This window comes from Pongo abelii, chromosome 21, assembly GCF_028885655.2.
Source record: "Pongo abelii isolate AG06213 chromosome 21, NHGRI_mPonAbe1-v2.0_pri, whole genome shotgun sequence".
NCBI lineage: Eukaryota > Metazoa > Chordata > Mammalia > Primates > Hominidae > Pongo > Pongo abelii.
Window position 1 is genome coordinate 44891185 of NC_072006.2, and position 11720 is coordinate 44902904.

General features: G+C 55.4%; 1 protein-coding gene across 1 annotated transcript; it reads right to left on the reverse strand.

Moving 5' to 3' along the window:
• Positions 1 to 1362: 1362 nt before the first annotated feature.
• MAFB (MAF bZIP transcription factor B) lies at positions 1363 to 4844 on the reverse strand. The gene has a single exon (XM_002830306.5). It carries the CDS (start codon positions 4340 to 4342, stop codon positions 3371 to 3373), a length of 972 nt encoding a protein of 323 aa, XP_002830352.1. The 5' UTR covers positions 4343 to 4844; the 3' UTR covers positions 1363 to 3370.
• Positions 4845 to 11720: the final 6876 nt, after the last annotated feature.

The window sequence follows — 11720 nt, forward strand, 5'->3', positions numbered from 1 at the left end:
AGAATTCCAAGCTTCTCTCCTATTGAACAACACCAACACACTATATAAATGTACATGAATGTTAATGTTATCTGTATCCTAAATTTTTAGGTCCCCTTCCTCTTCTCTAGACCTCAGCCATCACTACCTCCAGGCTTCCAGGGATCCAGGCCAAAATTCCCTGTTAGTTTCACTCTCCTCTTCCTTCTCCCAGCTCAGATTCCCAGCTGGGGCTCCACTTCATGGGTCTCCTATACCTCCCCATTTGGGTTCTGAAACTCCATGAGCCAGAGAACCCCAGGAACTAAAGGCTAAGCCTCCTGGACTGCAGATAATGAGTCTAGGGAGACCAGAGCCCCTCGGAGCTAGCCATTGCCAAAGGATCACAAAAACTCTACAGGGGTTGGAGATCCTACTCCATGTCCCAGGGGTGTCTGAGGCCAACCCTGAGTCATAGACAGGACTCCAAGGAGGCTGAGAGGGGTTGGGGGTGACCTAGGTGGGCACCATTCTTCGAGGAATACGGAAAAGGAAATGTTCTAGGGCCACCTCCCAGTCGGGGATCCCCAGGCTGCAGCCGAAGCTGCTGCACTGGAGTGATGACCCAAACCCCTCCAACACCCAATTCGAGGAGCCACTAAAATTCAGACTCGGCCACACAGTGCCCATCTGCAGAACTGAGGAATCCATGCCTAAGCGCCAGTGCACCCGAGGCAAACTACCATCAAAAACACAAGTCCACACAGAGGGGCGTCCTGCCTGGAGGGTTTTGCACCCCAAGATTCAGTGCTGGGTTGTACCTGCTTCTATTAGCTTTGGGGTGAGGGAGACAGGCCCCATTCAGAGAAGGCATCTGGCCCTGGGCAGCTCCAGTTGCTCCCAGAGAGATGTGCTGGGTAGGAGAAAGGAGACTTGCACCCCAGGCAGGAAGGCAAGGGCCCGGGTCAGCTGGGCCAGAGCGCCAAAAAGACCCAGCTTCCCCATCAAGGTGGCAGCTTTTGGCTTCCTAGTCTCCATCAATCGCTATTTCAGAGCAGACAGACTAGCAAGTCAGTTCTGATGGCCAAGCCTGAAAGCACTGAAAAAGTGGCGTGTGCCCCATACCCAGGGACTCCAAGGCTGTTTGGACCTGCGCCCTCTCAGCTCACAATCCAGCTCTCTTGACCAGGGTCTGTACCTAGGGTGGGAAGCAGAGAACACATTTGAGGCTCATGTACACACACACTCAGACACTCAAGGAAAGGATTTGCTAGGGCTTGGTTTGCTATTCCATTGGCCATGGGATGAGAGCAACCCAAAGTTGGTGCGACTCTTGAGGAAGCAAGAGAAGAAAGTCAAAATCATGCGAACGCAGAGTCCTCTAAATAAACACCATTTCCATGGTTTTAATAAGCAAAATAGGAAACCATTTTAATAACCAAAAAACAGAAACCAGTCTGAATAAAACTACAATAGACTAGGTTTTAATATTTTCATATCATAAGCAGGGTTTGAAATTGATCCCTTATTTTACATGAAATAAAAACAATTTCTGTTGCGGCAGGTTTGATTTCAACACAGTTGAATCTGTAAAAACCAAAGCTCGTTTCTGATGCAGGACAAATATCCACAATATTTAAAACTGCAAGCACCATGCGGTTCATACAATCTTGTTATTACTGTTAATTTATCAACTAATACAAACTCAAAAATGCATCCGGCCAGCAGCGCCAGCAATTTCAAATGGGAACTTAAAAATACACTTTTATTTTGGTATTTTTGTCAGTGCAACTTAAATCCTTTTACTGACCTGCAGAAAAAAAAAGTAATAATAAAGAAAAACACCCATATCTTCCCTATAACTACTATACAACTGAAGAATTGAAGGGAGGGGACACCACCAAGAACTCTTCCTACTATCTCAAAAGCAGGGAAAGAAACACAATGCATTGGTCTAAAGAACGCACTTGAAAGTTGCAAAATTACTTGCCAGTGTTTGGGTTTCTGGTACATTCTGAGCGTGGCAGTTGGTTCAGTGCAATGTCTGCTTACCAGTGCACTGCCAGGGTCGGGGATGGCTAAGCCTCTCACCCTAGGAGCGCTGTGGCTCCTACAATTAGCGCAGGCCCAGAGGGTTCAGAAGGGACCTCAGGGTGATTCTGGTTACAATAAAAAGCAGAGGGGAGGATCTGTTTTCCTTTCCTTTCCTTTCCTTTCTTATTAAGGGTGTCAATTTGACCATAAGACAAGGCTGGAGTCCAGTACACTCCTCTGGGGTGCGGAGCTTGGCAGGTTCCCTGCCCTGCCCTGCCCTTGTACTGGGACCTCTCGGTTCTCTCTCTCAACACCAACAAGGTTGAAAACTAAAGCGGGAGAGGAAGAAGAGGACCGAATGGGGATAAGGCAAGGAAAGAAAACATGCAACTTCCAAGTGTGCCCCAAGACAAAGTTGTTTTCTGATGCAAAATGCCCGGAACTTTTTCTTTTTTTTTTTCTTTTTAACTTACAAACAAAAATACCATAATAATAAACCCAAACAAAGACCCTCGGCTTGCTGCCACGTTCTCTATGCGGTTTGGCGGGGCAGGTATTTACAAGCCTACAGCTGGGATTGAAACCCCGCACGCAGCCGCCGGAGTTTCCAAACTGCGATCCCTTCTCACCCAAAGAAACAAGGGGAGTATGATCCATGATCAACAACATGCTAAAGTTAAACAAGAAAATGGTACAAAATAGAAATTATTACCATACATGTCCAGCATGCAGGATTAATATTTTTAATGCAGATTTTTTGTATTTTTCTATATAATAGAGCAGGCAATAAAACTGATGAGATTTGGGCGCCAAGCGTCCTAACTGAGGCCCGTGTCTCAGGGCTGAGAGCCAGTGTTCTCCGAACTCTGACAGACAGGTCCGTCTGTCCTTCCTTCTTTCGCTCAGCCTCGCCTCTCGCCTGCCGGGACGCCAGAGTCCCTCTCCTTTCCTCGTTGCTCTCTTCCTGGCGCGGACTACTCTCCGGGCCGCAAAGCAGCGGTCCCGGCTTAACGCGCAAAGTTCAGAAAGCCAGGGGTCTCCAGATGGCCTTGGTGACTTCTCGGGACTATGCCTCGCCGCCCTCCAGCCTGGAGAGAAGTTACTCCGGGACCTCCCACCCTCTCGTCTCTCTCTCCGGCTCTGCTCGAGTCTAGGAGGAGGCGCTGGCGTGCGCTACTCTCGCCTTAGCGAAGGTCCCCTGCCCGCCCGCGCGCCCGCCCGTCGCCCGCGGCCCGCGCGCCCTTCCTCCCTCTCGCTCAAGTCAAACATGTCAAGGCTGGGGCCGCGGCAGGGACAGGGTCCAGGGTAGTCTGGGACTAGGGACATGGGACAGGGAGTCCGGGCCGGGGCAAGGGCGGGGGCCAGGACCGGCCACGACTCACAGAAAGAACTCGGGAGAGGAGGGGCTGTCGCTGGTGGAGCCCGCCTCCCTGAAGCCGGAGTTGGCGAGTTTCTCGCACTTGACCTTGTAGGCGTCTCTCTCGCGGGCCAGCCGGGACACCTCCTGCTTAAGCTGCTCCACCTGCTGAATGAGCTGCGTCTTCTCATTCTCCAGGTGGTGCTTCTGCTGAACGCGTTTATACCTGCAAGACTGGGCGTAGCCCCGGTTCTTCAGGGTCCGCCGCTTCTGCTTCAGGCGGATCACCTCGTCCTTGGTGAAGCCCCGCAGGTGGCGGTTCAGCTCGCGCACGGACATGGACACGAGCTGGTCGTCGGAGAAGCGGTCCTCCACGCTGCCGTTGCCGCCCGCCGCCGTCGCCGAGGCCGTCGCGTGCGGCCCGGGCCCAGGGTGGCTAGTGGGCAGCTGTTGCGCCGGGCTAGCGGCGCTGGACGGCGGCGGCGACGCTTGGTGATGATGGTGATGGTGCGGGTGAGCGTGCGGGCCCAGCTCGTCGTGGGCCACGCCGGCGCCCGGGTACGCGTGGTGCGGGTGAGGGTGGTGGTGATGGTGGTGGTGGTGAGCGCCGCGAAAGCTGTCGAAGCTTTGCAGCGGCTGTGGCACTGGGTGCGAGCCGATGAGCGCTTCCACCGCGTCCTCGGGCGTCAGGTTGAGAGCCTCGGGGTTCATCTGCTGGTAGTTGCTCGCCATCCAGTACAGATCCTCGAGGTGTGTCTTCTGTTCGGTCGGGCTAAAGCTGGGCGACGAGGGCACGGAGCTACACGGAGTGCTGAGCGGTGTGGAGGACACCGAGCCGGCTGGCTGCAGGCGTGTGCAGGGCCTGCCCGGACGCTCCGCGCGCCCCAGTGGCTCCTTCTTCACGTCGAACTTGAGCAGGTCGAAGTCGTTGACATACTCCATGGCCAGCGGGCTGGTGGGCAGCTCTGGCCCCATGCTCAGCTCCGCGGCCATCGCTGACGCGAGGCGCAGCCGCCGCTGCCGCCCGGGAAACTTTGCGGCCGGCCGGAGCGCGCCGAGCCAAGCGCGGGGGCGAAGAGCGGCGAGCCGGGGAGGCGGGGAGCGAGGGCGCAGCGGGCCGGGGCCGCCGGCCAAGCCTTTGTCTGGGGACGCGGCGGCGCGCCGGAGAGTCCCGAGGCTGCCTGCACCGCCCCAGAGCTCTGGGCTGTGCCTGCGCAGGGACCGGGCCGGGTAGAGTCGGGCGGGGTAGGGAGGCAAGCGGAGCGCGCGGTGAGGCTGAGGGGAGGCGTAGGGCGAGTGCCCGTTGCTCGCTCTCTAGCTCTCTTGCTCTTACGCTCTCTCGCTCGCAGCCGCTCGCAGCTCGGCGGTGCAGCTGTGCTGGATCCGGCGGCGCCGCAGCCTTTTATCGCCTACTGATGTCACTGGGGTGCGGGGGCCCGGGCGGCCCGGTGAGCGGGCCAATGGCTGCACGGCCTCCGCGGCCCAGCGGCGCAGGGCGGGGCGCGCCTGACAGCTCCCCCGCCCCCCGCGTCAGCTGACTGGCGGCCCGAGCGGCCCCAGAGCGGCGGAGGCCTGGCGGAGCGCTGGAGCAGAGTGGGACGGCCAGCCTGGGCCCACCCCTCTACCCTGCAGGTCCCGGCCCCCGCACGCTCGCCTGGAGTGCGCACCCCACCTCTAGGCCAAATCACCGCTTTCCCCTCCTCGCGCGCTCTCCTCCCTCAGTTCCCTTTGCACCCCACCCCCATCCCGTGTCACCCCCAAGGAGGCTCAGAATGAGCGCCGGGACAACGCCTCCTGGGCCCTTTGTTCCCAAGCGGCCCCCGCCCAGTGGGCGACGCTCTGTGTGTCCTCGCGGCTTCTGGCCGTGTGTGTCGTGCGTTCCTGTTTCTGGAGATCTGCGCGTATTTGTGTGTTGGGGAGGGCGGGCTAGAGGCTCCGAGAGTTGTGTTCAGACCCAACTCTTAACCTCAGGGGACCTTTCTCAGGCCAAGCGAGGGCCGTGCCCCTCCTGGCGGGTGCAGTGGCAGAGCCCTGAGGTTCGACTCCACTGGCCCCGCCGCTCCCCGCGTTCACCCCACCGCACAATGTTCACAGTGAAGGCGACGGGAAAAGAAGCAGCCTAAAGGCTCTGAATTCCTCTTCCCCGCCACACGCACGGAATCCTGAGCGCCCGGAGCCTCGGGGCCGAGGCCGGCCCGGGACGGTGCTCCGAGTGGCTCTCCACTGCTGGGGAGCCGGCCCTGTTTTTGTTTGAACGTTTTGTAACGATTAAGCAGACTCCGGCGTCAGCCCGCCGCGGAGAGGCTCAAACAGGCATAAAGTGCGACCCCAAGTGGCTACTGTGCGCAAAGGCGCCGCGACCGCCCGGCCCACTGCCGGAAGGCTTGGACGGCGTCTCGTACCCAGCCAGGTCTCCCCTACCTGGCCCAACCCAAGCCAGCCCAGAACGCATACTGTGTGTGTACCGGAGCCCAGGACAGCTTCCCCTCGAGCGATGTACAGGTCCTCGGGTCCCGTCTTCGTACTCAGCCGCAAGCCTCGAGCCTCGAGCTCCGCTCTGGTCGCCCCTGTTGAAATTCCGTGCCCCAGCGTTCGGGGGTGCCCGACGGCTACTCCCTGGGCCAGAAGGTCCTGGGCGAAGGAAGGCCGGTAGCCAAAAGTGGAAGCGCCACAGTGAAGCGGCCCAGGGCTACCTGGTGAGAAACCTCCCCGGAGGGCAGACGGGGAGACCGAAGCACACAGCACTAGGCATCCAGACTGGGCTTGGGAGCCGCGCACCCTCCCTACCCAGATCCAGGATGGCTAGAATTAACGGGTTCTTTCTGAGACCTCGGCTCAGGCGCCGAAACCGGATAGATCGCGAATTCGCTGGACCCGGAGACCCGACCCGCCTCCCGCGTCACCTTCTGCTTTCCAGCTTTGGGCGCGCGCAGCGAAAGGCAGGAGAGGCGCGCACTGGGTGAGTGAGTCCCGGCCGCTGTCTGCGCTGGACCAGCCCGACCGACCTCGCGCGTAGGGGTCGCGTGAGCCACACCAGTGGAGACGCGCCTAGATTATTTTTAAATGTTAGAAGGTAAAATATTTGCCTCCAATTAATCTGAAAACTCTCTATTCTCTTGCGCCCTCGGAGAGGCTGGGGTACGGCGTGGTATTGGGCCGCCTATTTTTAATAAAATGAGTATATTTTAACTAAAACTTGAATTCAATCTTGTGGGGTGGCAACTTAAATGCTGGAAGAGCGCGTCTACAACCCTCTTCGAGAAGCGTGCTCTCCGCAGAAATGAGTCGGCCGCCTGGAGAGAGAACCTGGGCGGTGCCGCTGCGCAGCCCCTGCCAGAAGCTGGGGGTTGGGGACTCGCACCTTGTAAATGTCCTCGTCTTGTTTGAACGCGGTGAGAGCACACTCGTTTCCAGATCACTCGGGACCGGGTGTCTCGGATCTGTGCAGACTATGTATGGCTCCGGCCTCAGGCGGCCAGGGCGGGACAAGCACGCCTGACTCTCTTGGTCTCGACTGGACTAGAGCTGGTAGCACCCTCCCTCAGGGTCCTAAGAGACCTGTGGCTCCCAGAGTGTTTCTGCCACTGTGGACTTCTGCGCGGGCACCAAGATGGACAGGCCAAGCTGTGACCCACTCCACCCCCGCCCGTACGTCCCCTCGGCTCTGCCTGACACTCGCCGTCGAGGACTTCCGTGGCCCATTGAGGCCCTGGGGATTCCTGAGGCCCCAGGTCTGCGGTTCCGAACCTCCTGTTCTCCTGCGGGCGGCCTGCCTCCGACTCAGGGTCTCTTGGACTGGGGCTTTGTCTGGGCAACCGCGCTCCTCTTTGTCCCTGTGCCTCTGTCTCTGTTGTGGTCACTCCCTTCGCCTGGGCTTTGACTGAGGTATCTCTGTCCATCCCCAGGCTCACTTCCCCACCCAAATCCGTTTCTCTGCCCCTCTCCCAGCTTAGCCACTCCCTCCTCTGCACACCCCCCAACCTACCCCACCAAAAAAAATGTTGGAAACAGCCCTACCCCTGCCAGGCTGTGGATGAATGACGGAGACACGCAGGTGGCCGAGGAGTTAAGGCCGCTGCTGCGCAGCTGGCCCCACTTCGTGGCCCGGCCTCCCCCACCCCGGTTACTGCTGCGCTGAGCCGCAGGGTCTTGGAGCCCCAGGCCCTACGGCCTCCAGCTCCCGACTGCCGTCGCGGGATGCCGCTTCTCATCTCTGGGGTCTCTGGATCAGCATGCCAGGCTCGGCTCCCCGTCATGGATACACAGCAGTACCCGCAGTCTTCACCCTATCCCTAAAACGTAGGCAGGGTTGAAGTGAGGAAGTTGGGGGGTTGCTGCTGTACACCCATTGACTGGGAGTCCGACACGCTGAAAGAAAAAAAGGAAAAGAAGGGACGGTGGAAGAAGTGAAGAGTCGAGAAGAAGTAAAGGGAGGCCAGGAGACACGCGAGCAGTGCGCGAAGTCCCAAGGCACACTGAAGGAAAATCGGGGATTTTGCGGCAGCCACAACCCCTCTAGTGAACAGCTTGTTGCCAAAACTCCCATTTAAGGTGTTTACCCAAGAGTGACCTCCTCTCTACCCACCCCAGGTTGGGCCAGAGGCTATGCCTCTGGGACGCACCGCCTCGGTATTCTTTAGTTACAAATGGTGACAGAGGAAGCTCTGCAGGGTCCGAGCCGCTGCAGAGCCTTGGAGCCTTCGGGGTGGGAGTAAGAGAAGAGGTTATTCCCTAAGGGAGCGTGGAGCCCACAGCCAGCCGCCAGGTGTGAGGTTTGCCGCGCTGCCCTCGCTGGCCCCCACTCAGCCGAGGGAATAACTCCAGAGAGGCCCGGCGGCGTGTCCTCCCGTACGCCTGCAAACCAGAGCGGCACTCCTGGCATCCTCATTCAGCCCGAAGGTGCGCCGTTCACCTTCGGCGTTATTTCCCTGAGGGTTGCAGGTGGCTGGTGAGCGAGAAGGCGTCTCTGTGCACGCATGGGTGCTGTTGGAGGCGTGCGGGAGGGGTGTGTTCGTGCGTGTGCTGTTTGCGCGCGCGTGTGTGTTGGTGGAGAGGCGCAGCAGCACGCGGGATGCGGGAGCGGGAAACTTCCAGTTTCAAAGCTCGGTGGGCTCCGGATCATACTATGCGGAGTCGCTAAGCAGAGGCCAGTGGTCTCAAGGGCCTCAGAGGCAAGTTCTGCCAGGGAGGGTTCTGAATCAGGGGACCCCCACCTCCCGCCCGCCGCAGGAGCTTGACTTCTGCCTTTGCATCAGCCAGATGTAGTGTCGCCTGTCTTTTCCAAGGAGCCCTCAGGTCTCTGCCACCTTTTGTGAGGCTCAGTGGAAAAGTATTATGTTGCTCCCATTCCGTGGGATCCTCCCAAAGTCTATGGGACCCAAAAAGAGACAGGCGGGTTTTCTGGGGGATTTTTGTTTTTGTTTTTTGCCCTTCCTCTTCCTTTTCCTCTTCCCAAAGGCAGCTATCACTTCCACTTTCCCTTGCCCCATACAACCGCTGTCAGATTCCAACCCAGTACTTCTAAAAAGGTATTCTTGGGTTTCTGGGTCCTGGTGGTCTTTAGGCGACCAAAAGATTCAGAGGGTCCCAGTAGGGAGCCAGAGTTACACTGACTGTGAAGATCCTGGCTGTCTCTCCTGGGGACCAGGGACAACTCCCCAGTACATGCACAAATGTGCATGCGAGCACATACACACACACACACACACTTAGGGGTAAGAAATTATTATTAAAACTGTTTCACTGGTTTTTTTTTTTACTGTGTTCTAATGTGACCAATAAATAATTTTAAATTACACATGTGGCTCACATTCTATTTCTGATGGACAAGGCTGCATTAGATAACCACTGGGCAGTATTGCCTCCAACACAGATGGGATATTTGATAATAGTCACTCATTTGTATAGGGAGTTGCAAAGCCTTTTGTCATTCACCTTTTTGTTTTGTTGGTGGTGGTGGTGGTGGTTTGTTTTATTTTATTTTTTGAGATGGAGTCTCACTCTGTTGCCCAGGCTGGAGCCTGGAGTGCAGTGGCATAATCTCGGCTCACTGCAACCTCCACCTCCTGGGTTCAATCGATTCTCCTACCTCGGCCTCCCAAGTAGCTGAGATTAAAGGCACACACCACCACATTCAGCTAATTTTTTTATTATTAGTAGAGACGGGTTTCACCATGTTGGCCAGGCTGCTCTCCAACTCCTGACCTCAGATGGTCCACCCACCTCAGCCTCCATCATTCACCTTTTCACTCAACTCTCACAACTCTGTGAAGTAGTAACTATTATTAGCGCTATTTTACAGAGATAGGTAGGCACGGAGATAAGTGGGTGGATGCAGATATATCACAGTGTCTTAAGAGCATTTTGCATTTCAGCTCATTCAGTCCTCACAACTGCCCTATGAGATGAGTAGGATTATCTCCATCTCACACAAAGAATGAGGCTCGAGAGGCTAAATGATTTCTTTACAGTTATACAGCAGTGATGAGCTGGAACTTCTGGTCCCAAGTCCAGTGCTCTGAATACTATGAAGCGTGTGGTCTCTGTGTCAACTGAGTAGCATCCTGGGGATTCTGGTGTCAGTACAGTGCTTCTCCACCTGTTCTCTGGGTCAGGATGTTCAGCTGCCACAGGATTAGTGACTGTTCAGTTCACAGCTGAACCTTTACCAAGTGTCAAGTCCCTGCCAATAATTTGATTATGAGGGCAGTGTTTAATGTGCCTTCTTGTCAGTGGCAGTCAAACTTCTCTCTCCCTTTTCTCTTCCCTGACTGTGTGGGGCTGGAGAGAAACCAAGGCAGGGGTACCGGCCAAAGGAGAACAATTTTGCAGAGTCCTCTCATCCTGTCCTTTATGCTTGGTGTCAGCCTGGCCTCTGATCCTTGGTCCTGCCTCTGGTCTGAGTTTGACCTTCAGTCCCTATTCATACATCCCTAAATATCAAAGGAAAGAGACAGAGAGAAAGAGAGGGGAGAGATGATTCAGTGCTGATGAGAAGCTCACTGCTACTCAAAGCCACTGTCCAGTGAATGATAACCAGGACAGTTCTCTTCCCACTACACCTCCCCCACCCATGACCCCAGAGCCAGTGTCAGGAATTCTGAAACCTCATTATTGCTCCCCAGGGCTGAGGCCCTAACCTCCCATAGTCCAACTATCGCCTCTCTATCCTTCCACAAGAGAGATCCACCAGATCTCTCTGGTTCTTCATCTGGTACCTTAACCTTCATCCAAGCCACCCTTATCTTTTCCTTAGAGGATTGCAGAGGCTTTGGCTGTAGACTTTCTTCTTCTCCACAGGGCAGTAGAGATAGTTTTTAGATGAATCTGATAATTCCCCCTCTCCCACCTCCTGGCTTAAATACAAATCACTTTAACACTTGGAAAAAGAACCAAATTCCTTGGCATAGCCTTCAGGCCATGAATGGTCTACCCTTGTTACCCTCTCCCACCTCATCTTGCTGCATCCCCCATCACAATGCTCCAGGCACACTGATTTATTTAAGTTCTTCCACAGCCCAAGCTGTGTTCTGCCACAGGACCTTTGCATATGCCATTCCCCTGCTTACAATGAGTCAATCTCTTGTTTCTGAAGAACTTAGAAGACATGTTCTATGGATCTTCCCAGGCCTTGGAGGGACTTGGATGTACCTAGGCAAGGGAGTGGGGTGAAAAGCCTATTAGCAAGGACAAGGTCCTGGTCATTCTAGGGAAATCCTACACACTGAAGTCATAGGGCAAAGCTTGTACCTCCATCCCATCTTTCTTCAACCTGGATCAGGGTAGACCTCAGATTTGGGAGAGGCCTTAGGAAATAACACAGGGACATTCAAGGAAATGATATAGTCAGCTAGTCCAAATGTTTTACACTTGAGAAAATGGGTTACAAACACAAATTCGTGAGCCACAGTCTGATTTTATAGGTCTGAGTAGAGCCCAAGAATTTGCATTTTAATAAGTTCTCTGGGTGATTCTGATGCCCAGAGTCCAAGAAACACACTCTGAGGAACTAGATGAAATTTGATCATGAGCTCCCAGAGGAAGTCTCCAGGAGGTGGAGTTGTCTGTGTGTCCTCAGTAGCCAGTGCAATGCCCATACCAGGAGGAACTCAATTACAAGTGTGGAATAAATGAATGAATAAATGAAATTAATAAATAGGCAAAGGCTGATCTTCCTTACAGTGTGAGGTCTCTGAATTGTCAGGCCTTTTCTGCACACCCCCCAGCCCCCTCCTCTCCCTTAGTTAACAGTCATTCCTGAACCAGTCCTTCCTTCTTCCTCCTGAGGCCAAGGACCAACTCAAGAAATCTGCATGATTTGAGTTATCCCACCCCATGGGCCTCCCTGCTTTCGCTTTCTTCCTCCTTTGTC